A 27983-nucleotide genomic window follows, 5' to 3' on the forward strand; every position below is an offset into this window, starting at 1 on the left:
AGGAGGGACCAGATAACTAACCTCAGGTTGGAGAGTGTAGACAGATCCCAGGCAGCCGGGCTCTACAATCTGTCACCTCCTCCTCCCTGCCAGGCTTCCCACCCATGGCCCAGCCAGCCTGCCTTCTCCTGGAGGATGGAGAGAAGGCTGGAGACCAACCTGTCCAGTCCCTCTCAAGGCTTCTCCACACGGTCCTTCCTTGGATCTTACAAGGGAAGGGACTGGGCTTCTGTGGCTGAGACCAGGGTTTTTGAACTCCAGGTTCTTGTGCTGAGACCTGGAGGGGCTATGAGTGCTGTCTTCGGTGAGAGCAGCCGCAGGGTCTCTGGAGGCTGCTACTAAAGATTGCACCTGGAGAAAGCATTCGGGCAGCAGTTTGGCTTACCCCGTCCAGATGGCTACTTGGAACGCACACACATGCTCACACATACATGCAGCATGCACGCCTTTTGGCATTTGACTTTCTCATGAAATAATTGCTGGAAGGCTCCTTGGATTAGGTAACCCAGTGTTCCTTCCTGGCCCCTTGGGGCTGGAGGCGGGGGAGGGAACCAGCATTTAGCATCTGTCAGGCTGCTCCAGTTCCTTTGGGGCAATGATGGCCAGTCCAGGAGGGTTTGTGGGCTCCAAACATCCTTGGGAGCTGAACACGATGTGAACAAGCCTTTCAGACCTCTCCTTCCTGCAGGTCAGCTGGCTGTGCCTGCCCAGCCTCTGGGCTTCTTTCGGGCAGGCCAGGCTTGGGAAAAAGAAGGCCAATTAGGAAGGGTTTTTTGCACAAAGGAGGATATGTTCCCATTTTTATGTTAAATCAGCTTTATGGTACAGTGAAAACTTAGAGTTAGCTTTGCCCATCATCCCATCGTCCTAAAGCAACACCTGTTTCCCTTCTTCCATTTTCCGGTGATGGTTGGGGGTGTGCATTTGGAAGGGGGAACTATCTGGGTTCAACCATGAAGAGTATTGAGAAGGAATAGGGGTAGGACCCCTGGCCTGTGGGTAGAGGCCAGTGACTGAGACTCTCACTGGGTGAGGGGGCGATTAGGGGGCGATTAGTCGCAAAGCCACCCATTCCAGGATTTGGAGATTCAGCTGTAGCACACCCTTCTTTCCCTGTCTGCCCTTAGCCTCTCCAGGATCTCCTAATGGAGGTCCTTTGGTGGGGCGGGAGCCTCTAACGACCACTAGTGGGAAGGGCGCGAAGATCTTGCTATACAGAGTAGGACTGGGAGGGGAGAGCGCATAGTTGCAGAGTCGGGGGGTGGGGGGGACCTCACCACCTGTCTCCTCCCTGAGGTCTTAGAACAGGTGCAAGAAATTCCAGGCGAAGGTCCCACAGGTGAGCGTGTGCCTGCGAGAGCCTTCCCCGCTGCGTAGGGAGGGCCCTGCGGGGGAGGGCGGCAGCTCTGGAAGCTGTAGGTGTCCCCAGCAGCGGGAATCTCGGCCCCCGGCAGAACCTGGGCCTTGCGGGTGACAGCTACGAGCGAACGCGTCAGCCCGGGTGTGCTCTCGCCGGTCCACGGGGGACCAGGGCCTTCTTCGGGTGGGCCCGCCGCCCCTCCCGCAGGCCGCACGCCGCTCCTCCGGAGTCACAGGGCTCAGTCAGGAGCCGGGGAGAGGAGAGGCTGGGCGAGCTCTCCCTCCGCACCGTCCTGCGGGTCTCCAGGGCTGGGGGTGTCCCGGAGTCAGCCCCGGCCCCGCCCCCGAGGCCCCGCCCCGCGCCCGCCTCCCCGGCCGCCCCTCGGGCGAAGCCAGCAGCCGACGGCCAGTCGCGGCCATCAGGCTGATCCTCTCCCCGCCCGGCCCGCTCTCGACCCGCGCGCTCCTCTGGGCCATGGAGCCGGCCCCCGACGCCCAGGAGGCGCGCACTGTGCGCGAGGCGCTGGGCCGCTACGAGGCGGCGCTGGAGGGAGCGGTGCGCGCGCTGCACGAGGACATGCAGGGGCTGCAGCGCGGCGTGGAGCGGCGGGTGGCAGAGGCGGTGCGCCTGGCCGGTCCCCTGGCGCGCACGGTGGCCGACCTGCAGCGGGACAACCAGCGGCTGCAGGCGCAGCTCGAGCGCCTGACGCGCCAGGTGGATGCGCTGGGCTTGGCCAGCGGGATGTCCCCGGCGCCCGGCACTCCCTGCACGCCCAGCCCCCCGCCCGCGCCCGGGGTTCCCGACCGCGCGCCCCGCCTGGGCAGCGCACGCTTCGCCAGCCACGCCACCTTCTCGCTGTCCGGCCGCGGCCAGGTGAGCCCGGGGGAGCGCGTGCCCTGGCGCCAGGGAGTGGGGCTCCGAGCCGGGTGCCGTCCCTTCGCCCCGACTGCCTGCGTCCGTCCGCGTCTGCGGGGTTGGGTCCTTTACCGGCCACTCGGACTAGGTGATGGGGTCCTGCCGGCCCTCCGGAGTTGGAGAGGGCGGGAGGAGGACGGCTTAGCCTGTCAGCTGCACCTGTCTTGGTCCCCCTCCCTTTTTTAGAGCCAGACTCTGTTTGCTCAGAGTCCTGTCTCCCTTTCTCCTCTGTCCCATGACACCAAGGGCTTGGGCTCCGAAGTCCGGCCCCTGACTGTTCGGCACTGCCTGGGGCCACGCGGGGCGTGTTGGAATGTTCAACACCCCTGCCTGCCCCCCACCGTCCATTCACGCTCCCGCTCCCCTGCGTTGCCGCTTCACTGAGGCCTGACGGCTCCGGTTATTGATTAACCCAGATTGAGAACTCAGGCCCCTGGATGGGTGGGGAGGGGAGCCGAGGGCGCGCGATCAGCAGCGGTGTTTGGGAACTCTGCATCGCAGGGGGCAAATCCCTTACTGTAAGGCAGAGAAGTGGAAACCAGCCTTGAGCGGTGCTAGATTTCTGGGGTCAGTGACTAGCCAGAGGACCACACCACGTGGGGATGGGGCGGAGGCCGACGTGGACCAGTCACTACCTTGCGCATGGGCCACCCAGAGCGGTTAGAATGTTTCCATGGTGTGTGCAGTGGCCCTTGGGTGAGATTTTCCATCCTGATCAGATATGCGCTCTGGGATTAGGTTCCCAGGATCTGGGGCTGTGTAGCCTGCACCTGCTCTCTCCTTGGTGCAATCCGTGGGGCACTCAGATTTCCTGCTGTGGGCTGGGCTGGACCTCAGGGGGCCTGGAGGAGGGCATCAGTTTGGGTCTTCCCCCTGGAGGTCCCGTCTAGGCTGGGAGATGGTCCTATACCAAGTTTGGGCAGCCAGAGATGTTTTGCTCCAAACACAGCAGTTAGTCCCTTCTCAGTGGGTATCCCAGCAAGGCTTTGTGCTGGGGGCCTGGGGCTTGCTGCTACTGGTGCAGATGGGGATGGGGTGGGGGCTATGCACAAAGCCTCAGAAAGGCTGAAAGTACTCACTGGTGAGCGTGCAGCCTCGAGCTATGCGAGTGGAGTGGACAGTAGCAAATGCCCCTAGTGTGCTGGGCAGAGGAGCTGGGCTTTGTCCAGCCTGTAAGAAGTTCTTAAACATGCCCTGGTGGCAGAACCCGGGAGCGTCCCAGTGCTCCGTGTGAAGTGTCTGGAAATGTGGATACACTTAAGTCTGTCTTATGAACATGACACTCTACATGACCACGGTCTAAAATCACCAGTGTGAGCTCACACGTGCCTCATCAACTGTGTCATCGGTTGTTTTTGAGGTTTTATTTGAACATGCATTTGCTGTTTGTCTGCTCATAGGAGCAGCTGTCCAAATTTAAAAAAATAATAATGTCAGAGTCACATATACATGTAGATGTGTGTGTGTGTATATGTGCATACACACACACATGCACACAGAAAGAGGGAATTCTCTCTAGTCGTGATTTTTGTCAATGGAGATTAGCCATTGTTCACTAGCACCAAGCTGGTCCTCTTGGTCAGGGGTTGGAGGGTGAAGGTCGGGACGAGAGTCTTCTTTGTGTCTGGCAAGCCTTCTTAGGGGTGGATGGAAGGTGGAGGGTGGCTGGAGATGGGTAACTTAATTGTGATGGTCCAAGGAGAAAGGAAGGGTCTGAGCTGGGCCATGGCCGTGGTGTGTAGCGGGGCTGCCTTGGACAGGGTTTCGGAGGGGGAATGAGCAGACGGGGTAGTCTCAGAGGGGAGCCCTGACTTGGGAGACTGCTGGCTCACTGATCTGGGCGGACATGCTGGATTCCACCCAGATCATGATGAACGTGAGGGGACTATGGGAACTCCAGGTGAAGCTGTCCTGGAGCAGGTGGATTCATGGATCTGGTGCCCCAGACAGCGAGCAAGCCTGGAGATTAGGGAGCTCTCTGGGCAGAGGCAAAGAGTCTGAAGGAAATAAAAACCAGACCAGGGAACTGCCAGGGAGTGAGGAGGACCCGAGAGCCCACTCTTAGCAAACCGGAGAGGGAGCCCTCCTGCAAGAAGAGGCTGAGGTCAGCGAGGACACATCAGCCTGTTGGGGAGTGAGGATGGAGACCCAGGCACCCAGGGGCATCAGCAGCAAGGGTAGCTGAGCACTGTGGGTGGAGCATGGCTACAGTCGCCAGTTGGGTCAGAGGCTCTGCACCCCTTGAGCCCTGGCTCCCAGGGCTTGAGGCAGGTGCCGCCGGGCTGACCCCAGAAGCACCAATCCCCATCTCGCTTGCTGTCTTCCATCTCGGAAGCATTGTCACAGCCTCCAGGCCAGTGTCCGGCATTGAGAGGAGGGACTGTGTGGAGCCATCCACATGCTCTACCTCGTGTGCTGTGACCAACACTACGTGATCAAGAGGTTGGTCACACATACGGAGCCAGGGCTCAGGGTGAGACTGGAGTGTGGACCACGGACAGAGAGTCACAGCCGCACGCCAGGCTGCTGGGTGTCTGACCTCTCAGACTTTGTGTCTGTGTAGTGGGGGTCTGGGTGGGGCAGTCTCATCCCATCCACATGAGCCAGGGATGGTTGTACTACCTGGCATTGTAGAGGTTAGAGTCATGCCGCTCCTCTGTAACAAATGATGACATTTAGAGACTCAGTTGCTTTCAAACTGGGGACTGAAGGATTGGAGGTAGATTGTCTCCAGCACATAAATGTGCCCTGAACCCAGTGTGGGAAGGCTTGATCAAGTAATCCTGTCTGGCTGGGAGCAGGGAGCCGGGAGTCAGCTTGGGGCCTGGGGTGGATGGTGGCAGCCTGAGGCCAGGCCCAGGCCCCAGCAGGTTGGGCCAGAGTTGTGGCCTGGAAATGTCATCCTCAGCTGAGCTGGAGCCACTGGGTCCCCGTGCCAGAGGCAGCGGAGGCCCCAGGAACAGCTGCCAGGAGCCCCGTGTCAGAGGCCCGACCATGAAAGAAACCACACTCGCCTTATCTGCCTTCCTTTCCCAGACACACTATGCGATAAGAAAGTTAAATGCTTTAGGGAGAAGTTTGAATCAAGTCTTTTCAAACAGTGGCGTGAGTGGAGGAGGGCCGGGTCAGCAGTGTGAATTGTCTCAGGATGGGCCTCTGGTCCTGCGTGGGCCTCGTCCCCATGGATGGGCCCATGCAGGTCAGGCAGCCCCCAGAAGTTCTGAAATAGTCTTCCTTCCCCCACAAAAATGTCTAAAAGCTTTTCCAATAAGAAGGTCCCTGAAATCAGACTTAACTCATCACCCTTCCGCCTTTCCCGTAAGTCTCCCAGGCCTGGGCTCCCTCATGGGGGACCTCCCCCTTCTCAAAACAAAGCCGAGGTGGGGAATCTTGGGGGAGGTACCAGGCCAGCTCAACAGGACTTGTCCCCAGCCTCAGGGCTCTCCGGCGATTTCTGCCCCGTCCCAGATTTCTGCCCCAGTCCCAGCATACGGAGGCCCCTCCCTGGTTTCCTTCCGCAGGGCCCCGGCAGGCTGCCCCCACCAAAGGACAGCAGTAGCCCACTGGGGGCTCTGCGGGAACAGCTCATTCCAGCCCAGCCCTTTGGCTGAAGAGCTCTGAGTTCTGTGAAGTTCCCCCGGGGGGTGACCCCAGTCCCCTGACTTTTCCTCACCCTCATTGGCTAAGACAGATCCCGCGGGGTTGGGGCTCATACTGACCCAGGTCCTAGAAGACAAGTTTGCCCTGAGTTGTCCTCTCTGGCCTGTAGAAGGCCAGAGCGCTTTGTGGACAGAGCCCTGGATTGGGTTAGGAGACCTGAGTCCCATACTTTGGCTCTGCCACTACCTTTAGCCATGGTGTGGGTTTAGGCGCTCCTCCCCACCCGCCTCCCCTTGGCTTGCTTTCCCCGTCTGTGTGATGATGGGCTGGAGGGTGGTCTCAGAGTAGCCCCTTGCCCCTTGACCTAAGGCATGGGCAGAGCCCTTTCCCCAGGTGAGGGACAGGGGAAGGGCAGGGGAGCTTGGGAGTCTGGGCTCAGCCCCACACCCCAGCCTGCATTAGCCCAGCCCCTTTCCCTCCTCCCTTTGCGGGAGAACCTTTAGCAGGGATCTAACCAGCAGAGAAATTACTTCCCGGTCTGGTATAGTGCCTGGTCCCCTGGGGCATCATGGGGGTTGTTGAGGGGGCTGCAACGTGCAGGGACAGGCATCTGTGGAGGACCCCCCCACCCCCATAGAGATACCTATTTCCTGGGAAAATAGTTTCACCCTCAGTCTTTCCCCGCCAGGGCCCTGCCTGGACCTGTGGAACCTGTCAGACGAGAGCAGGGTGGGTGGGGGGGCATGGAGACCCCAGAGCCTGGTGACCTTGGGGGCCGGGGTTCCAGTTGGACTGGCTGGTTCTCCTCCCCCTGCCGACATGGTCCCCACGGCCACAGCGTGGCTCTACGGACACCCATTCTGCTCTGCGTGCTGGGCGACGCCCCGTGCTTTTCTTGCGTTCCTAAGAACGGGCCTGGGCTCTCCTCCTCCCACTCTTGAATCAAGAGCTGAGGGGTCACCTCCTCTCCAAGGCTGGCTCTTCCCAAGCTCTGGGTCCTGTCTGCTCTGAGCTCTCCAGTGACCCCACCCTGCAGATGGTCCGCTCACCTTTCTCAGCCTATAAATTGGTCTTGCCTCTTCCTTCTGGAAAAACTCCTCAGACCCCTTCCCCCGGCTCCGCTCAGGGCTAGTTACTGTGCTGTCTTCATTTCCCTGGGACCTCTCCCCTAGGCCATCTCCTGTCCCCTGCCCCCCTGTCTCCCGCCCCATGCTTCTGATCACCCATGACCTCTTCTTTTGCTGAACCCAATGGATGCCTGGTTGGATTTTCTCTTCACCTTTTCCTCGACCCCAGGCTGCCTTTGGACGCACCTGGCTTCTTTTTTTTTTTTTTTTTTTTTTTTTTTTTTTGAGACGGAGTCTCGCTCTGTCGCCCAGGCTGGAGTGCAGTGGCCGGATCTCAGCTCACTGCAAGCTCCGCCTCCCGGGTTCATGCCATTCTCCTGCCTCAGCCTCCCGAGTAGCTGGGACTACAGGCGCCCGCCACCTCGCCCGGCTAGTTTTTTGTATTTTTTAGTAGAGACGGGGTTTCACCGTGTTAGCCAGGATAGTCTCGATCTCCTGACCTCGTGATCCGCCCGTCTCGGCCTCCCAAAGTGCTGGGATTACAGGCTTGAGCCACCGCGCCCGGCCTTTTTTTTTGAGCCAGAGTCTCCCTCTGTTGCCCAGGCTGGAGTGCAGTGGTGCAATCTTGGCTCATTGCAACCTCCATCTCCTGGGTTTAAGCGATTCTCGTGCTTCAGCCTTCCTAGTAACTGGGACTACAGGCACCCACCACCATGCTCACCTAATTTTTGTATTTTTAATAGAGATGGGGTTTCACCACGTTGGTCAGGCGGGTCTTGAACTCATGTCCTCAGGTGATCCACCCGCCTCGGCCTCCCAAAGTGCTGGGATTATAGGCGTGAGCTGCCGCGCCCGGCGCCATGGCTGGCTTCTTGATTCCCTTCCTTCCTGGCCTTGGTTTTCTCACCATTCTTCAGGGCTCCTCCTACCTGTCTGGCTGCTCCTCATCCTCCGCAGATTGCTCTTTCGCTTCCTGAAATGTGGGGGCCTCATCCCAGGGGCCCCAAGCTGCTCGTCCTCTGCTGGGCTTCCAGGAGCCCAATGGATGCCCTGACTCCTGTTTTTCCATGCTCATCCTTCTTTTCTCTTAAACTCCAGACTTAGAAATCCATCTACCTCCTCAGCTCCCTGATGCTCCAGGTGCCCCAGGCACTAAACATGTCCCAACTGAAACCCTCGTTTACCCCCTAAACCTGCCCTGACCCACCATGCCTGGACTTGGGAGAGGCTTGGCACCGTTCCTCTCCCACGTCCACCCAGTCTCCCGGCCGGATCCCTTTTCCCCCAAAGCTCCGAGTCTTTCTTGCCTGTGGCCCTCCCAGCGCCCCATCTCCCTTCCCCGGGTTCCTGCCCAGGACTAGTGAAGTGTCTTGCCATCTGGTCTCCACTCTCTGGCATCTCCTGAAGGGTGTTCCTGAAACACAGAGCCGAGGACCTTGGGCTCCTTCTTGTCTAAGGCGCCAAGTACCCAGGGCAGGCAGCTTGGGCGGCGTGGCACTTCTCCATCTGCCTGAGTCCTGGACGGGTGTAATCAGGATACCTGTGCTTTTGATGTCTCTCTGCAAAAGCAGACACTAATCGCTCTGCTGGCCATGCCCTCCCTTGCTTATCCACTGGGCTCACTCTGGATGTGGCTCAGGCACCCCTGCCTCTGAGAAGCCCTTCTTGCCCCACTGGGTTGGATGAAGCCTTTGTGAGGCATCCTTATCCTGGCACGGCCCCTGTATTCACCAGCCTGGCTCCCCTACCAGACTGATCCCCCTCGCAGGGTGGCACCTCCCGCATTGGTTGCAAAGGGAGCTGAGCCATCTGGGTCCAGGGATGCATCATTATTGCCTGGGAACCTGTAAACCAGGAGGCATCTGGGAGAGGCACAGCCGACCTCTCAAGCCGCTCGTCCTGGGCTCATGGTGGAGCCCCCACCAGCCCCACAGACACTCTCAGCCCTTCACACGCCCTCACTGGGAGGAGGGCAGGACCAAGGTTGAGGACTTCTCCCCTGGCCACACGTCCCAGCTGTTTTTTGCTGTATCAGTTTGGGCAGGGCACATGCCCTCTCGGAGTCCTCAGGTCCCATCTGTCAAATGGCTCTGGCAGCACCTACCTAGGAGGACAGTTGCTCTAAGCGGTGTGCCCAGAAAAAGGGCTGGATGTTTGGTAGATGCCACATGGCACTTGCCTAGGCTGCTCCCGTTTCTCAAACGGGGAAAGTGAGACCCCAAGGGGAACCGATGTGGCCCAGGTCACATGGGTGGGTGGCAGCACAGCCTGGATCCCAGGCTCCCCAGTGGCTCTTGGCCTTGGCTGTCTTGTCTGCCTCTACCTGCCCCACCCACTACTACCGCCCAGCTGGGATGGATGAGTCGCACGGAGCTGGTCAGGGCTTTGCACGCTGCACAGCCGGGTGAATCTTGTGTCCCTGCCTCCCAGGCAAAGGCCTCAGCGTGATCAGGGCTCTGTGGCGCATTGTTGGCCCAGAAGGACCTGGTGCCACTGGTTCCTGCTGCCCCGGCATGGGCAGCCAGGCTGGCCTGGCCCAGCTGAGAGGGGCGGGGGGCCAGGCACTCCTGACCCCACCATCTGGGCCAGCCTGGGGGAAAGGGTGAGGCAGCCTAACGTCATTGGAACCCTGAATCTTGACTTCTGTCCTCAGCTTTCTGGGACTCTGGGAGGAGCCCAGTGCAGACGTTTCCCTCCCAGGGTCTCAGGGGCTCAGCAGTTAGAGTGGGACCATCCCAGCTTTTGCTGTGTGGCTTGGCCCATCATTGGCTTCCTGGGGGCTGTTTTCTCTCAACATGATTGGTGTTTGGCCAGAACAGGGGCGTCTGGGGGTGGGCAGCTGGCCCTGGCTGATGGGGCCTCGGTGACGTTTGTGTCTCTGTAGAGTCTGGATCATGACGAGGCCAGTGAGTCGGAGATGAGAAAGACCTCAAGCTCGTGCATCATGGAAAATGGGCACCAGCCGGGGGCAGGTAGGGGTAGGGCTGTGGGCAGAGGAGGGGCGGCTGGGTAGGTCTGGGGGTTAAGTAAGGCCCTGGTCAGGTATCTTCTGTACCAGGCCAGCCCTTGGCCTGAGTTGGGGCGCACTCCATCCTGAACCCCAGCGGGGAGAGAGGCTGCCAGGAGGGCAGTGTCATTCAGCAGAACTTGTGACACACAGAGGGAAGCTGGGAGATCTCAGGAGGTAGCGAGCGCTCCCGTTTCTCCAGGAAAGCAAGTAGAGGCTGAGGAACTTTTCTAAGCACTGAGTAGGGTAGAGAGTGGGCTCATGAGCCAACTAGTATTTATTAAGCCGGCCATGAGGGGAAGCTGGGAAAAATCAACTCTGGTTGGAGCAGTAAGATATCCCTGGAACGGGAGGTCGGGGAGGCTGGAGCAGTCAGGGAGGCCTTCCTGTAGGAAGTGGGAGGACGGTCCAGGGAGGCTGGAGCAGTCAGGGAGGCCTTCCTGTAGGAGGTGGGAGGAGGGTCCAGGGAGGCTAGAGCCTGTCTGGGAGGTCTCAGAACTCTGTGGCTGCCACGGCTGACCACCCACCCATACTGGTCACATGTTACAGGTCCAGGCGACGGATCCCCCGAGGTTGCCCAAACCTTCTCAGCACCAGATCCCCCCAGGCCTCGCCCTGTGAGCCTCTCCTTTCGGCTGCCCCACCAGCCAGTCACGGCCGTCACCCGAGTCTCTGACAGGTTCTCTGGGGAGACTTCAGCAGCGGCTCTGTCACCTACGGCTGCTGCCACCCTGGGGGGCCTCAACCCAAGCCCCAGCGAGGCCACCACGCCCTGGACTCCCAGTCCTGGCGGTATGAGCAGGAGAGCGCAGTCTTGGGGCAGACCTCCCCTTGGGATGGGAGAGGGAGGACCGGGGCTAGGGAGGGGGAGTCGGTGGGTGACTTGGAAAGCGAGGAGCCAAGCCCAGCCCTGCCTCTGCCTGCCATGTCTGCCCCTTCCTTTAGCCCATCCTCCTGGGCTCCTGCCCAGAGAGGCTGTGAAATAGCGTTATCCCCTGGTGGGGCGACCATGGCTTTTATTACAGGTGGAGGCCACAGTTGGAAGGTGGCCTCTTGCCCTGCACGTTGGGCACCGTCCCCTCCCTCCCTCCCTCCCTCAAGGCCCCAGGCCTGACTTGGGCCTGTGGCCAGGCCTCCACGGTATGTCCTGGGGGAAGCCCTGTGGGCCTCTATAGGGAGGGTTTGGGAGCAGTGTTCGCTGGATACACGGCTCGGGCCCTGGGCTCTGTGCTCTCGAGTAGGACAGTTGAAAAGACCTCTTCGATGTCGTTGCTGCGTGTGCCCATCCTCCTTTCTCCTCCACTGTCCGCTGGGGCAGGGCCGGCTTAGCCCAGAGGGTTAGCTCATCCTTGCAGTGATGCCGGGTAAACGAGGCAGAGCCGGATCAGAGGAAGGGAGGCTGTGGCGCGCCCTCCCTGGGGCCAGGGTTTGTTACTTCTCTCCCTCTCTCTGTTCTGCAGAGAATAATTCCTCCTTCACGCGGTCTGTGTCGAGCTCTGGCTACGGGGCAGTGACAGCAAGCAAACACAGCAACAGGTGCGTCAGGGCCCGTGTTCCCGTGGGGTCGCTGCGCCCAGGTGTTTTCTCTGCTTTGGACGCAGGCTGCCCAGGGTCGGCCCTGGGGTTGGCGTCTCCACGGAAGGCTCAGGGCTGGATCTCTGGAGCACTGGGCGGCAGGGTTGGGGGTAAGGTCTGAGCAGGGGGAGTGAGGCAGTGGGCCTCGGTGGAGAGCTTCATTTGGAGAAATATGGCCACAGGCTGGTTTCTTTGTGGACCCTTCAAGTCAGTCAAAAGATTGGAGGAGGGGTCGGGCGCGGTGGCTCACGCCTATAATTCCAGCACTTTGGGAGGCCGAGGTGGGCAGATCACCTGAGGTCAAGAGTTCAAGACCAGCCTGGCCAACACGGCGAAACCCCGTCTCCACTAAAAGTACAAAAATTAGCCGGGCATGGTGGCAGGCGCCTGTAATCCCAGCTACTTGGGAGGTTGAGGCAGGAGAATCACTTGAACCCGGAAGTGGAGGTTGCAGTGAGCCGAGGTAGTGCCTCTGCACTCCAGCCTGGGCGACAGAGTAAGACTCTGTCTCAAAAAAAAAAAAAGACTGGAGGAGGCAGGAGGGGGAGGACAGGGGCTTTGTCTTCTATCCCAGCCAGCTGGGGTCCCTCGGAGCCCGGAACTTCCTGCCCACGGGCTGCGGGCAGGGGCAGGTGAGCGGGGCCTTCCCTGTAGGGCAGACCTCCCGCCCCAGCCAGCGGGACTGTGATTGGGGGTGGGGGTAGGGTAGCAGGCTTGGCTTTTTTTTTTTTTCTTTAATAATAAAAGGAGAATTGTGACTTTCTGGCAAACTGTTCTGGAGAAAACAAAGGTGGTCTTTTCTCATGGTGGTGGAGGCCGGAGGCCTGGTCCCTCCGGGGCTGGTTCTGAGCACACCTCCTGCCTGTGGGGGGGGGGTCTCCTTGTCCTCCCCAGGCACTGACACCTGCAAAGGGGTGTTTATGTCCAGATCGGGGGCCCAGTGTCGCTTCTAAGTTGAGCCTATTGGCCAGGCCCTCCAGGCAGCGCAATTCGGAAAACCTGCTAAACCAGGTGGGGACCAGAGCAAGGGGGCCTCCTCTCTGAGCACCCATCACGGTCCAGGCTGCCTTGTCCACACTCAGTGCGATGGGGACCCAGGGGCCTGGTGAGCTAGTGATGCCTGCTGGGCCCAGGTCCCAACTCTGCGATTCTCTCCTCAGCCCACCGCTGGTGACACCACCCCAGTCGCCCGTGTCCCCGCAGCCGCCAGCCACAACTCAGGTCCATCGGCAGGGGGAGCGTCGCAGGGAGCTGGTGAGGTCGCAGACGCTGCCCCGCACCTCGGGGGCGCAGGCCCGGAAGGCGTTATTTGAGAAGTGGGAGCAGGAAACAGCGGCGGGCAAGTACGGATGCTCACTCACAGATAGGCCGGGTCCCCACACTGTGCCCAGACCCAGACGGGGTGGAGTGGGTGCAGGGGGCAAGTTTCAGCCCTGTCCTGTTCCCCAGGGCGCTGTTGCCCAAGACAAGAACTCTTGGGCAAGGTATAAAGTTAGGGCTGGACCACAGGGCAGGTTGGGGGGACAGGGGGCCCCAGTTTTTGGGGGAAGACGGCTATGAGGCAGGGAGCCAGGAAGGCCTGGTGAGAGCCCCTTTCTCCTCCTCCCTTCCCGAGGTCCCCTGTCCTGTCACTGATGCCCCCAGGCTGCCCTCACACCCACATTCCCCACAGGTTGTGGATTCTTTAGTTTGTGGGCATGACCGGGGACTGGGTGGCGACTGGGATTCCTGGCCAGAGGGGGGAGGCCCAGCGTGGGGTTGGTCTTGCCTGAGGACTGAAGGTGATGCTATGGGGCCAAGCGGCCTCCAGCCCGCTACTAGGTCTTGAGAGACCTCGAGTCTTGCGAGATTCTCGGGCTCCAGGCCACCTTTGCATATTTAGCCTGTCCTCGTGTCAGTGCATGGTATTGATGCCTGCTGTGTGCAGAGTGTGATCCAAGCATGGTATTGATGCCTGCTGTGTGCAGGGTGTGGCCCAAGCATGGTATTGATGCCTGCTGTGTGCAGGGTGTGGCCCAGGCCTTGTGGGATAATGAAGATAACAGCCAGTCCCTGCTTGACTCTAGTGAGGGAGACCGACCCAGGACTTGTCCCCACTCGCCCCAGACAACCTGGTCTAGGCCATTAGGGACTGTCCTTGAGGCCCAGAAGAGGAAATAATCCTTCCTGGCGAGGAAAGAGCCATCAGGGAAGGAGGCCCCCCCATTAAGAGGGGGGCTCAGAAGGAGGGGTGGGAGGAAGGAACCGGGAAAGGTGTTCCAGGCAGAAGGCAGGGGCCTAGGGCCATGTGGGCCAAAGTCTTCTGTCTCAGGATTCCCAAGGGACCCCTGCTTCCTGGGTGGGGAATAAACGGGACCTGGAGGGCTGTAGGGGTGTGGATGGTCCTGCCACATACCATCAAAGGAGGCTGTGTCGCTGGTATATGGGGCCGTGCCATGGACATGGGCACAGCTGAGCCTGTGTGCTGCCAGCATCTCCCCTGGGTGAGCAGAGCAGGTGGGGGCATCCTCTCTGGTGGTGCAGGGATGGCCTTCCCTGCCCCAGACCCGCACGGGGAGATGGCAGCTGGAGGGCACCCGCAGCAGGCCTGCCATCTCTCCGCAGGGGGAAAGGCGAGACCCGGGCCAGGCTGAAGCGGTCACAGAGCTTCGGTGTGGCCAGCGCCAGCAGCATCAAGCAGATCCTGCTCGAGTGGTGCCGCAGCAAGACGCTGGGCTACCAGGTGAGCCCTGGCTCCCCTCCGGCTGCTGGGACCCCCAGCCAAAGACCTGACCAAGCATTGCCACTGTCCTTGTTCTCCCGCCTGGGCAGGAACCTGCTGAGGTTGGGGTTAAGGGGTAGGAACCACAGTAATTATGCCTTCCGAGTGGGTGCCTAGCTGCCCGTGGCGTGTGCTGAGAAATTCCAGGAATCCGGTGTCTGGGCCCCTGCATTGACCCCACTCACCCTGTTGCAGCACGTGGACCTGCAGAACTTCTCCTCCAGCTGGAGCGACGGCATGGCCTTCTGCGCCCTGGTACACTCCTTCTTCCCCGACGCCTTCGACTACAACTCCCTGAGCCCCACGCAGCGGCAGAAGAACTTTGAGCTGGCCTTCACCATGGCTGAGTGAGTCCCAGCCCAGTCCCTGAGCCCAACTTCTCCCCTGGTGGGGCATGGGGGCGAGTGGGATGTGGGGCCGCTGTCTGCAAAGCTGAAGGACCCTGGGGCCATGTGGTCTGTGTACCTCTTGTGCAGATGGGAAGACTGAGACCTGGAGAGGGATTTTCCCAGAGTCACGCAGCACTCAGTGGTGGAGGGGGGCTCTGTTCCTGGGGACCTGCCCTCTTTGCTGGTTGCCCAGCTTCTGAGGCGCACTCTGGGGGACCAGCCACAGAGCAGGCATGAGGGGCAGCGGGACAGGGTCCCCCAGAGCTCTGAATCTGTCCTCTCTGGACTGATGGAGAGATGCCGTTGCTTGCATGAGCCACAGCTGCCAGTTAGCAAGAAACTGGATACGATCTGGGCCACTTACAAGGAGATGTTTGCTTCCAATAAGATTTTCCTTCCCTAAATGGTGTTCTAGCATTTACTGTGAAAATGCCTAGCTCCTTAGGTCCCACCCCTAGGGTGAAGACTTGGGGTTGGCTCTGGGGTCAGGAGGCACCTGGAAAGCCAGTCTGGGATTTGGTTTTCGGCCAAGGGTCTCAGGAGAGTTGGCAAAGTCAGGTCTGTCTGCCAGGGCTCCAGCGAGGGACAGGGGCACAGTCAAAAACTAGGCGAGGAGAGTTTAACAAAGGGACTCTTTACAAAGGCGTGGGCAGGAATGAGGTCGTGGGCCAGGCTCCATGCAGCAGCCTGGGGATAACAGCAGTGCAGCGGATACCAGCCCGTGGCCTGGGTCCGGAGGATTGTCTGATAAGAGCTGTGCTTTGGGCAAATGGTTGCAGTCAGCTCCCTGCGACCTGGCAGGGAGGCAGCTGTGGATAAATGTCCCAACCTCACTCCCCTCCTGCCTCACGCCAGGGCCCCTTGGTGACTGAACCGCATCTGAAGGCTGAGGGCCAGGAGCCGTCTCTGTGGTTCTTCCTGGCCCCCAGGGCAGGGAGCCGGGCACAGATGAGTGGTGTTCGGGGCTGCCGGATGCTAAGCTCTCTGAAACTCAGAGAAGTAAGGCTGTCCCCAAAGCCGAGTCTTCTGGAGGGCGAGCTTGTTACTCTTTCCCTGCCTTTGTGCCTTGTGTAGTCAGCCTCTGATGCTGGTCTGCAACTGACTATATTTGTTTCTGGTCTGAGTCCTCAGTACCCACATTTAAGAGTAGTCCTTGACCAGGCGCAGTGGCTCACGCCTGTAATCCTAGCACTTTGGGAGGCCGCGGCGGGTGGATCGCCTGAGCTCAGGAGTTCCAGACCAGCCTGGCCAACACGGTGAAACCCTGTCTCTACTAAAATACAAAAAATCAGCCAGGCATGGTGGCGGGCGCGTGGCGTCCCAGCTACTCAGGAGTCTGAGGCAGGAGAATTGCTAGAACCCAAGAGTTGGAGGTTGCAGTGAGCCGAGATCACGCCGCTGCACTCCAGCCTGGGTGGCAGAGTGAGACTCCTTCTCTAAAAAAAAAAAAGAAAAGAAAAGAAAAGAAAAGAAAAAAAAAAGGCCGGGCGCGGTGGCTCAAGCCTGTAATCCCAGCACTTTGGGAGGCCGAGACCGGAGGATCACGAGGTCACAAGATCAAGACCATCCTGGCTAACATGGTGAAACCCCATCTCTAAAAAAAAAATACAAAAAACTAGCCGGGCGAGGCGGCGGGCACCTGTAGTCCCAGCTACTCGGGAGGCTGAGGCAGGAGAATGGCGGGAACCCGGGAGGCGGAGCTTGCAGTGAGCTGAGATCCGGCCACTGCACTCCAGCCTGGGCGACAGAGCGAGACTCCGTCTCAAAAAAAAAAAAAAAGTAGTCTTCACGGGCTTGTTGGGTTGAAGGAGCCTCACCCCAGGCCTCACCTGCCTTCCTCACTCCTTTCCCGGACCAACCACCAACCACCTGGCCCCGGCCCCAGCCCCGGCCCCGGCTCACCACCCCGGCCCCTGGGCCTGGCCAGGGAAGGAACCAGAGCCCGCGGGTCTTGTATATTGTAAGTCTTGCTTTGACCCGAGACAGCCGCCCCTCTCTGGGGCAGCAGCTCTCACTGTGACGACTGAATCGACACTGGCTCTGAGCTCCTCAGCCTGAGTTTTTGGAATATCGGGATCAGCCCTGTTATGTTGCCTTGGGTGACGCGCTTGGACTCAGCCCCCTGGGGTCACGAGAACTCCTTGTATACTTTAAAAGCCTTTCTGTCTTGGCTGCTTGGGGTTAGCTGTCATCCTAATTGCAGAAACAGCCCTGGACGCGCGTGTTGTGCAACTGGATCCAGACGATGGTGAGGTGGAGCCAAGGGGAATGGGTGGTGCAGGGAGCGCGCAGCTCCTGAGGATGGGGTCCAGCTGCCGAAGCCCAGACGTGGCAACTGTCAATCAGACTGTCAGAGGACACAGGGTCGCGGTATCGGGGTGGATACCCCAGCACCCACCCCAGCGGCGAGGTCACACTGTCTTGCAGGGTTCTTCGTTGTCTAAGTCCAGGGGTGTCTGCTTATGCCCTGGTCACCTTGGTCACCCTCTGCCTTGGACCAGACTAGGCTGTAGCAGAGAGAGGGACGCCCCAGGCCATGGGGTGGTGGCCCCGTGCCCCGGCCTGCAGGGAACACAGCTCCCCTTGGCAGCCAGAGCCAGAGGGATTCCAGGCTGTGCTTCCCCAGCACGAGGTTTGAGTTCAGGGAGCCTCTAGACTTCAACCAGATGTTTCTTCTATTCCCAGCTCGGTGGGGTGAGGGGGAGGCAGCGGCGGAGGCTGGTCCAGGTTTTGCCTCCGGCCTTCCTGGAGCACACAGCAGGGTAAAACCATGGGCCCCGCCTCCCGGTGGCCTGAGCCTGCTCCGACTGTGGAGGGGGCAGGGAGGATGGGTCTGATGAAGCCGCTGAGATGAGTTATTGCTTTTCTGCTGACTGGAGGGCGTGGGGAGGGGCGTCCACCACAGGCCTGCCGTGCGGGGGCCGGGGGGCAGTTTGCTCAGAGCCTGGGAAGAGGCCTCCCCTCATGACTCATCCATAAGATTATCTCCCAGGTACTAGGGGGAGAGGGCTGGGAAGACTGGCTCGCCTGCCTGGGGCCTCTGGGGAGGACAACAGCTTGGATCACCTCCTTTCTTGGACAATAGGCTGGTTAGAAGAGCTGGCGAGAAAGCGCAGGGACACCTGTCTGAGGATACTGGCTGTCAGTGTCCTCACCGATATCCCTGATGATTGCGGCAAAGGCTGTCAGTTTTGCGATATTCCTGAGGTTTGCGGCAAAGGCTGAGCAGACACGCGTGCTGCTGAAAGCCACCTGGGGTCGTGCAGGCAGCAGGACCCCAGGGCAGCCTGGGGGCAGGTGGGGTGGGATGAGAGGAGCCTGGGGTAAGACAAAGACAACTTCTGGAAGGGAAAGGAGGACACAGGTCCCCAAACCACGGGTTCACCTTGCGTGAGGAATGAAACATTTCCACGAGCAAGTGCCTTAAAGGCACAAGGATGCACCAGGGACCTTTGGAGTAAAAGTGGTGTGTGCTGCCCTCCCCCAACCCCCACCTGATAATTTATGGTCCCAGAGATTCCCGGTGGCCTAATCTGTGTGAGTGATGCGGTGTTGACAGCACAGCGAGCTTCCCTTGCCTGACAGGTGTTCAGGGTCTGGAACGAGGGAGGACCAGCCCCTTTTATGGAAGGGGCTGAGTCGGGCGGGCGCCTGACCCTTCTGTACCCGTCCTCTCCACCTCTGCAGAGGCCGAGTGCAGGACGTGCAGCCCCAGGCTTCCCGCTTGCCCTGCGGGGAATGTGTCCTGCTCTCGGGTTACGGGTTACGTTGGAGCAGAAGGGGCTTCCAGGCTATTTGTAGTGCCCATGTGTTTCTGTCTAAAACCAGATAGGAGGTAGTAGTCCCAGTCCTGGCATCCCGGTCTGCATTTAGAGCAGGCTTAAAAAAATAAAAATAACCCGCAAACCCCTCCTCCATCTCCCTTACAGGCCAGCCCTTGTGGTAGCTGAAGCTCACAATAGACAGGAGTAGGAGAAAAGCCTTTCAGCCCTTTCCTCACTCCACTGACGTGAGGCGCAAGCAAAGCCTCTTTGAAAATGGTAGTCGGGATTGGCCGGGCACAGCGGCGCATGCCTGTGTTCCAATCCCAGCACTTTGGGAGGCCAAGGTAGGTGGATTCCTCGAGCTTAGGAGTTTGAGACCAGCTTGGGCAACGTGGCAAGACCTCACCTTTATAGAAAATACAAAAAAAAAAAATAGCTGGGTGTGGTGGTGCGCACCTGTGGTCCCAGCTACTTGGGAGGCTGAAGTGGGAGGATCGCTTGAGCCCAGAAGGCAGAGATTGCAGTGAGCCCAGATGGTGCCACTGCACTCCAGCCTGGGCAACAGAGTGAGACCTCATTTCAAAAAAAAAAAAAAATGTAGTCAGCCCATGTTAACTCTGGTTCTTGCTATGGAATGGCATTTAAAGTGATTTGTACTTTCTCCTTTGAACTTTGTTTGATTGATTGACACAGGGTCACCCTTTGTCTCCCAGGCTGGAATACAGTGGTGCAATCACAGCTCGCTGTGGCCTCAGACTCCCAAACTCAAGTGATCCTCCTGCCTCAGCCTCCCAAGTAGCTGGGATTACAGGCCCGGCTAATTTTTTTTTATTTCTAGTAGAGACGGAGTTTCACCATGTTGGTCAGGCTGGTCTCAAACTCCTGACCTCAGGTGATCCACCCACCTTAGCCTCCCAAAGTGCTGGGATTATAGGCATGAGCCACTGCGCCCAGCTAATTTTTGTATTTTTAGTGGAGACTGGGTTTTGCCATTCTGCCCAGGCTGGTCACGAGCTCGTGACCTCAGGTGATCCGTGGAAGGCAAGTGCTCTTGAGGGTCTGGTGTGAACTGTGCCTCAAAGACAGAGAATGCTCTCTGCCTCTGGGAGGGGGAATTTGGAGCTCCCCAGGAAAAGAAGTGGGTGAAGAGCAAAGGTAGCAGGTGGAGAAGAAAAGAGGGAGCCAGGAGATGGTGGTTGCGTGCTGCATATTGTGACCCCTCCCTGCTCCCCTAGGAATTCTTACACTCTTATGTTCTCAACTTAGAAATAACAATAGTGGGGAACAGATGGATCATGGCCCAGTGCCCTGGTTGCCTGCTGGGGAAGCCAGTGATCTGGACAGTGGAGGATGACACAGGGCATGGCATCCGCTCCCATCTTGACTGTCACCCTGGACTTGAAGACTTGCCACCAGGACAGGGGCCAGGGGTCATTATCAGAGGGTAAATGCAGCCTCTAGAATGAAGAGGGGGTCAGCTTGCTGTCTTCTGCGGGGGGTGGACCACACCTCAGCAATTCTGAGGCCTCCTGTGAAGTGGGTTAGAGAGCGGCAAGACCTGGTTCAGAGGGGTGGGTCCTAGGTATCCTCTGTGGGGACAGTTAAGGAACCAGAGCTATTTAGTTCAGAGAAAGAGACATGGAGGGATGGTTTTCTTCTGGCATATGAAGAGTTCTTTCATGGAGGAAAAAATTAGACTGAGAATAAATAGCCTTGTGGGGTCAGTAGGTAGAAAGTACACACAGGCACAAATAGCATAAGAAATGTCAGAAGAACTTTCTCGTGGTCAGAGCATCTGCAGAGGGTTCTGAGCTGTCCTTGGAGTAAATTGGGTCCCCTTTCCCTGGACCCTGAGATGAACAAGCTGAGGCAGGGCCTTTATAGAGGTGATTGGTGCTTCTGACAGGGGTGTTTAGATGGGCGGAGGTCCTAGAGTCCTCATGCTGTCCCTGCTTCACATGTGGCACCACTGAGGCCACCCCTGTCAGTGCTGATAACCTGGGCATGTGCGGAGCCTATTCCCACACACCTGGGATCCTCCAAGTAGCAGGTGTGGGAGTGGAGGTGCCCCAGCTGTGTGGCAGGTGGAAAGGAGGGCACCAGATGTGAAATGATGGCTCAGGAAGGTGAACTCAGGTTCCCAGCCTCTCTGAACTCAGATCTTTTCTTTTTTCTTTTCTTTTCTTTTTTCTTTTCTCTTCTCTTCTCTTTTTCTTTTCTCTCTTCTCTTTTTCTTTTCTCTCTTCTCCCTTCTCCCTTCCCTTCCCTTCCCTTCCCTTCCCCTCCCTTCCCCTCCCCTCCCCTCCCCTCCCCTCCCCTCCCCTCCCCTCCCCTTCCCTTCCCTTCCCTTTCGATGGAGTCTTGCTCTGTCACCCAGGCTGGAGTGCAGTGGCATGATCTTGGCTCAGTGCAATCTCTGCCTCCCGGGTTCAAGTGATTCTCCTGCCTCAGCCTCCCAAGTAGCTGGGATTACAGGCATGCGCCACCACGCCCAGCTAATTTTTGTATTTTTAGTAGAGACGAGGTTTCACCATGTTGGCCAGGCTGGTCTCCAACTCCTGACCTCAAATGATCTGCCCACCTCAGCCTCTTAAAATGGTGGGATTACAGGCGTGAGCCACCGCGCCCGGCCTGAACTCAGATTTTCAATCCTTAATCGTCGACAAAGCACCTTTACATGCCTGCTCGTATCAGAGGGCCGACTTCCCTGACATCGAGCCCTGCCCTGGCCTGTCCCAGGGAGAAAGGGTGCCCGCTCGTTGGGCCAAACCCACTCATCACCCCACAAAGCCTGTTGGATTCACTTACAGGCCACCCGCTACAACCCCAAGCAGGAGGTGGGGAGGGGATCCAGGACAGATGTCTCCATTTCGCCTTGACATTTGGTTTCTGATGGGAGGCCTGGCGTCCAGCCAGCACAGCAGAGCAGGGTCTGCGGGTAATGTTACAGTCTTTGTCTCTGGAGCACACAGCCGCGTGAGTCCTGGTAGAAAGTGCTGAGTGCGTCGTGCCAAACTGGGATGGGTCAGAGGAGTCTCACTCACTGGGGTCTCCCCTCTGGCTGGGCTCTCTGGGGAACAAGATGCATAAAGGTACATTGTGGAATCACAGCCTCACAACAGGCCCACTGGGAGGGACAGCAGAGGTAGTATTCTGATTTTCTTTTTCTTTTCTTTTTTTTTTCTTGAGACGGAGTCTGTCTCTGTCACCAGGCTGGAGTGCAGTAGCACGATCTCGGCTCACTGAAACCTCCACCTCCTGAGTTCAAGTGATTCTCTAGCCTCAGTCTTCCAAGTAGCTGGGATTTCAGGCGTGCATCACCACACCTGGCTAATTTTGTATTTTTAGTAGAGACAGGGTTTCGTCGTGTTGGTTAGGCTGGTTTGGAACTCCTGGCCTCAGGTGATCCACCCACCTCGGCCTCCCAAAGTGCTGGGATTACAGGCGTGAGCCACCGTGCCCGGTCAGTATTCCGATTTTCTGCTAAGGAAGTGGGCACAGAACGGTGAAGCAATTGGAGGAGTCAGGGTTTGAACTCAACTATTTCAATTTCACATTCAGGCCTCTTCTCTGTGATCCACCCTGCTTCTTAAAGCGAGGCATGATCCTCAAAATGGCAATAAGAATAATCTCTGACTTTTTTGTTTGTTTTGGTTTGAGTTTTCTTGAGACAGGGTCTGGCTCTGTCACCCAGGCTGGAGTGCAGTGGTGCAATCTGGGCTCACTGCAGCCTCCACCTCCTGGCCTCAAGCGATCCTCTCACCTCAGTCTCGAGTAGCTGGGACTACAGGTGCACACCACCATGCCTGGCTAATTTTTAAAATTTTTTATAGAGACAGGGTTTTGCTGTGTTGTCCAGGCTGGTCTCAAACTCCTGGGCTCAAGTGATCCTCCTGCCTCGGTCTTCCAAAGTGCTGGGATGACAGGCATGAGCCACTTTGCCCTGCCTAATCTTTAACGTTTATTAGCTCTTTCGACATGTCCTTTGCTGTTCCACCTGATTGGCATGGGTTTATAATTTTCATACCACTCTTTCAAGGTGGATATAATTCACAGATGGAGAAACTGAGGCCTGGATAAATGAAGTGTATTGCCCACAGATAAATAGCTCGGAAGAGATGGAGCTGGGATTTGAACCCTGACAGCCATGCGCTTATTGGTGGAAAAAAAACACACAAAAGACTGGGGACCCCCTGAACTACAAAAGTACACACAGCTGCTGAAAGAAGGGCACTGACCATCGGGCCGAGTGCAATCGTTTTTGCCTTTTTGGTTCTGCCTAATAATGTCAGGCCGGCTCCATCTGGTGCCCAGGCGCCCCAGGCCTGCTGTGAGCAGAGTCAGAGGAGGCAGGGGGCGCAGGGCTGGGCATTCCAGAGGCTGGCTGTTGTTATTTCAGGACTCGGTGCTGAGATGCGCAGGGCGATGTGTCTTGACTGTTGATGTTCCTCCTCCCATGTCCACAAGGACTTCAGCCTCCCTCTGAGCCCCAGTGAAAGGCCATGTGTACACACGAGTCTAAACCAGTGAGCCAGAAGTTAAACCAGTATTTCCCAGGGCAGGAGGCAGAGGGCCCTGGGGGACTGGGGGTGGGGCGGCAATTATTTTAAGCAATCTTTTTTTTTTTTTGAGACGGAGCGTCGTTCTGTCTCCCAGGCTGGAGTGCAATGGTGTGATCTTGGCTCACTGCAACCTCCGCCTCCCGGGTTCAAGCGATTCTCCTACCTCAGTCTCCTGAGTAGCTGGGACCATAGGCACCCGCCACCACACCTGTATAATTTTTTGTATTTTTAGTAGAGACAGGGTTTCACTATGTTGGCCAGATGGCCTCAATATCTTGACCTTGTGATCCGCCCTCCTCGGTCTCCCAAAGTGCTGGGATTACCGGCGTGATAAGCAATCTTTTAAACTGCCAGATATGACTCATTAGTAGACTGTAAAATCAATTTAGTGCTTCATGACCAGCATTTTTTTTTTTTTTTTTTTTGAGATGAAGTCTCACTTGCTCTTGTCCCCCAGGCTGGAGTGCAATGAGGCAATCTTGGCTCACTGCAACCTCCACCTCCTGGGTTCAAGCGATTCTCCTGCCTCAGCCTCCCGAGTAGCTGGGATTACAGGTGCCTGCCACCATGCCCGGCTAATTTTTGTATTTTTAATAGAGACGGGGGTTTCACCATATTGGCCAGGCTGGTCTCGAACTCATGACCTCAGGTGATCTGCCCGCCTCGGCCTCCCAACGTGCTGGGATTACAGGCGTGAGCCACCATGCCTGGCCATGACCAGCATTTTAAAGAGGTAGGGTTGGGGAGGGGCAGGGGAGAGAATAAACATGAAATATCACTGAGAAAATACAGGTAGTGGTAAAGAAGTATTTCTGTGAAACTTTATTTCCAAATACATGTAAGCATGTGCTGAATCATGATGAAAATATCTTCCTTACTATGGGTCACAGTAAAAAAAAAAAAAAAAAAAAAAGTCTGAAAGCACTTTTAGGAGGTAAATGTTTGGTAAATTTATTTTTTGCTTTATTAGTTTTACATTTATTTTAATAACTCAGCGTTACATATACTATTGATATTTACTTTTTTTTTTTTTTTTTTTTGAGACAGAGTTTCACTCCATCGCCCAGGCTGCAGTGCAATGGTGCGATACCTTCACCTCTTGGGTCCACGCAATTTTCCTGTCTCAGCCTCCTGGGACTACAGGTGCTCGCCACCACGCCCGGCTAATTTTTGTATTTTTAGTAGAGATGGAGTTTCACCATATTGGTTAGGCTAGTCTCGAACTCCTGACCTCAGGTGACCCGCCCGCCTTGACCTCTTAAAGTGCTGGGATTACAGGTGTGAGCCACCATATCCAGCCTACTTTTTTAAAAAAAACCTTAAATATAGTTTCACTTCAAATTTAAATACAATATGCCAGGTACTGTGGGTCGCCTGTGCCTGTAATCCCAGCTACTGAGGAGGCTGAGGTGGGAAGATCGCTTGAGGCAGGCATTCAAGACCAGTCTGGGTAACATAGTGACACCCCATCTCTACAAAACTATTTTTAAAAAACTAGCTGGGCCGGGCGTGGTAGCTCACGCCTGTAATCCCAGCACTTTGGGAGGCTGAGGCAGGTGGATCACCTGAGATCACGAGTTCAAGACCAGCCTGGCCAACATGGTGAAACCTTGTCTCTACTAAAAATACAAAACAAAATTAGCCAGGCGTGGTGGCGGACACCTGTAATCCCAGCTACTTGGGAGGCTGAAGCAGGAGAATCACTCGAACCCGGGAGGCAGAGGTTGCAGTGAGCCAAGATTGTGCCACTGCACTACAGCCTGGGCAACAAAAGCAAACCTATGTCTCAAAAAACAAACAAACAAACAAAAAACTAGCTGGGCATGGTAGTGTGTGCCTGGAATCACAGCTACTTGGGAAGACAAGGCGTGAGGATCACTTGGGCCCAGGAGATCAAGGCTGCAGTGAGTTAAGATTGTGCCATTGTACTTATGCCTGGGCAATAGAGCAAGCCCCGGTCTCTAAAAAAAAACCCAAATTAAATAAAGTAAGTGTATTTAAAGGAAACTATGAATTGTATAGGTGGCTCACAAATCTGGGAGTTTGGGAAACACTGCATTGGAGTCAGTGATTCCAAGGGTTCTGCCAGGGTTATCTGAATTCCCCGCTGGTGGGTCCTTGGGAATCTCTGGCTGCAGGCTGAGAGGCTGAGCTCTGTTCCCAGGATGGAGATCCTGGCCCTGTTGCGGCTGTGGGGCTGGCTGATGGCTGGGACCGCCGTTCTGACGGGGCTTGTGTGTTTCAGGAATTTGGCCAACTGTGAACGCCTCATCGAAGTGGAGGACATGATGGTGATGGGCCGCAAGCCGGACCCCATGTGCGTCTTCACCTACGTCCAGTCGCTGTACAACCACCTACGTCGCTTTGAGTAAAGCCCCTGAGCCTGGAGTGCCAAAGAGCAGCCCCAGGAAGAGGCCGGGGGTCCGCTTGCGAATCCCCAGCCAGGATGCCCCCAGGAGCCTTGCCGTTTGGTGTGAGCGCGCTGTTTGTTCTGTGGCGTGTGACCGCACTCCCCTTCGAGCCCAGCTGTGTTACTGATTAAAAGTACTGCTGAGCTGTGGTCCGACAGCGCTGATCACAGCCAAGGGTTCAGAGGAAAAGGAAAAATTATGAGAGAGAGAGAGAGAGAGAGACATTGGTGCTAAGTAATGATCTTCCTAAAGAAATGCTTGCGTTTATAGATTCCAGAATGCTAACGTACGATTTTCCCTCTGGTGAATTCGATACATCGGCTTTACAGGGTTACAGTGATTGCCAAGTGTTTTTTTATCAAAATACCCAGAGTTTTTTACTTCCTCACGCGATTGTAGGTTCCTCTCCTCCCTCCCTCTGGGTCACTGCCAGGAAACAGGGAGACCGCTCAATCAGCAGCTTGACAAAGAAGACCGCAAGTCTTGGGAAGAAACAGTTTAATCACTCCCAAGTCCTGGGCAACAGATGACCTTCAAGTCACCTCTGCTCTCCGGGGAGATGGGAAGGCTCTCGCCTTGGTCCCAAAGCGCTGCTGTTCTTCCCAGGAGGCCCCACAAGTGTTTGGCTAAGCACAGGCTCTCGGGAATTTAACACTTTTGGGGAAGGATAGGCCCTTTGTGCTGAGACAGAGTTTTTATTACATCTTTTTTAGGGGATTTGCTGCAGATATTTATAAAAAGCAACTCCCTCTGTACCAGTGACCCATTTGTACATAAAAAAGATGTGTTGACCTTTGCTTGGGGTTTGTTATTTCTGTTTGGGAGATGGGAGTTCTGTGAATAAGATACTTCGCACACCTTCCAAGTGAATATCCACTAAATTCCCACCCCTGTTCCTGCACTTAAATCACTGGCCTAGAAAGTTGAAGATGGCATTTGCTGTCACCTCTGAGCGTGCCTGTCTCCCGTCTCCATGCTGTGGAAGGAGCGTCAACAGAAAGTTCCCCTCGAGATCCGTCCTCTGGATGTAGACTGCAGTGTTTGCGATAAACAGTGGCCCAAGACAGCAGGGTTTGGGGTGGTCCCGCACTTGGAGGAAGCCCATCAAGGAACGTTGGTTTATTTTCACAGCTGTTTGGTGGTAGGATTTGCATCGAAAAATCTTGAGATTCTATAGAGCTCCAGCCATTAGCTTATTCTTATTCTCAGCCAAGAATCGTTGTATAATTGGGTTGGATTTTAGCCATGCACTTCTAAACCTTCCCTATAAGGAGCAAATCTGTGTCTTCATCTCGTGCAGCGGGCTCTCCACACCAGTGCCTGTGTGTCTTTGTGGGGTCCCATGTGTCCCTTGGGTGGTATATTGGGGGTGGGCAGGAGATCCCTGGGGGTGTCAGGAGGAACATGGCAGAGCCTGCAGGTAGGTGAGCAGTATTCTCCGTGGATTGGTTGGTCCAGGCTGCAGTCTTGCCCTCTCTCTGGGATTCTCCCATGCTGGAAACCATTCCCTTGCTAGCTCTCTCGTCTCTTGTAGGCTTGGGGAGGAGAGCCCTATTATTAGCAGAGACACATACCTGAAGCTTAGGGTTTCAAACCTGAAGCCAATCTGGGAGCACAAGCGCTCTGTGAAAAGCATGCCTAGGCCGGGCGCGGTGGCTCAAGCCTGTAATCCCAGCACTTTGGGAGGCCGAGACGGGCGGATCATGAGGTCAGGAGATCGAGACCATCCTGGCTAACACGGTGAAATCCCGTCTCTACTAAAAAATACAAAAAACTAGCCGGGTATGGTGGCGGGTGCCTGTAGTCCCAGCTACTCGGGAGGCTGAGGCAGGAGAATGGCGTGAACCCGGGAGGCGGAGCTTGCGGTGAGCTGAGATCCGGCCATTGCACTCCAGCCTGGGCGGCAGAGCGAGACTCCGTCTCAAAAAAAAAAAAAAAAAAAAAGCATGCCTATATGTTACTGAGTCCTCACACACGTTACATAGAGCTCTACCCACCTGCCGACATGGCCATACGCTCTGCCCGTGAAGCAGAGCAGATCCTGCCAGAATACAGAACAATTTCTTTTAAATTTTAGGAACGGTGTCCCTCATGCCTCACATTCAGAATGGGACAGACTCGAGATTTGTTGTTGTTGTTGTTTTTTGAGACGGAGTCTGGCTCTGCGGCCCAGGCTGGAGTGAGTAGCGCCATCTTGGCTCACTGCAAGCTCCGCCTCCCGGGTTCGCGCCATTCTCCTGCCTCAGCCCCCGAGTAACTGGGACTACAGGCGCCGCCATCGCGCCCGGCTAATTTTTTTTTTTTTTTTTTCTTTTTTGAGGCGGAGTCTGGCTCTGTCGCCCAGGCTGGAGTGCGGTGGCGCCATCTCGGCTCACTGCAAGCTCCGCCTCCCGGGTTCGCGCCATTCTCCTACCTCAGCCTCCCGAGTAACTGGGACTACAGGCGCCCGCCACCACGCCCGGCTAATTTTTATTTATTTATTTTTTTTGAGGCGGAGTCTGGTTCTGTGACCCAGGCTGGAGTGAGTGGCGCCATCTTGGCTCACTGCAAGCTCCGCCTCCCGGGTTCACGC

General features: G+C 56.8%; 1 protein-coding gene across 4 annotated transcripts; it reads left to right on the top strand.

Moving 5' to 3' along the window:
* The first annotated feature begins 1242 nt into the window (after positions 1–1242).
* Positions 1243–26208, top strand: LOC105472225 (smoothelin like 2). 4 transcript variants are annotated; one of them, XM_011725290.3, is made up of 8 exons: positions 1243–1339; positions 9827–9914; positions 10499–10741; positions 11410–11485; positions 12685–12867; positions 14129–14246; positions 14481–14632; positions 25246–26208. In XM_011725290.3, the coding sequence occupies exons 2-8, from the start codon at positions 9860–9862 to the stop codon at positions 25370–25372; spliced, it is 954 nt and encodes a 317-aa protein (XP_011723592.2). In that variant the 5' UTR covers positions 1243–1339; positions 9827–9859; the 3' UTR covers positions 25373–26208. The 4 variants fall into 4 exon arrangements, with proteins under 4 accessions (XP_011723592.2, XP_011723566.2, XP_011723576.1 ...); XM_011725264.3 differs by lacking the exon at positions 1243–1339 and adding an exon at positions 1768–2233; XM_011725282.3 differs by lacking the exon at positions 1243–1339 and adding an exon at positions 2743–2951.
* The last annotated feature ends 1775 nt before the right edge of the window (positions 26209–27983 follow it).

The sequence above is a fragment of the Macaca nemestrina genome, chromosome 17, assembly GCF_043159975.1.
Source record: "Macaca nemestrina isolate mMacNem1 chromosome 17, mMacNem.hap1, whole genome shotgun sequence".
NCBI lineage: Eukaryota > Metazoa > Chordata > Mammalia > Primates > Cercopithecidae > Macaca > Macaca nemestrina.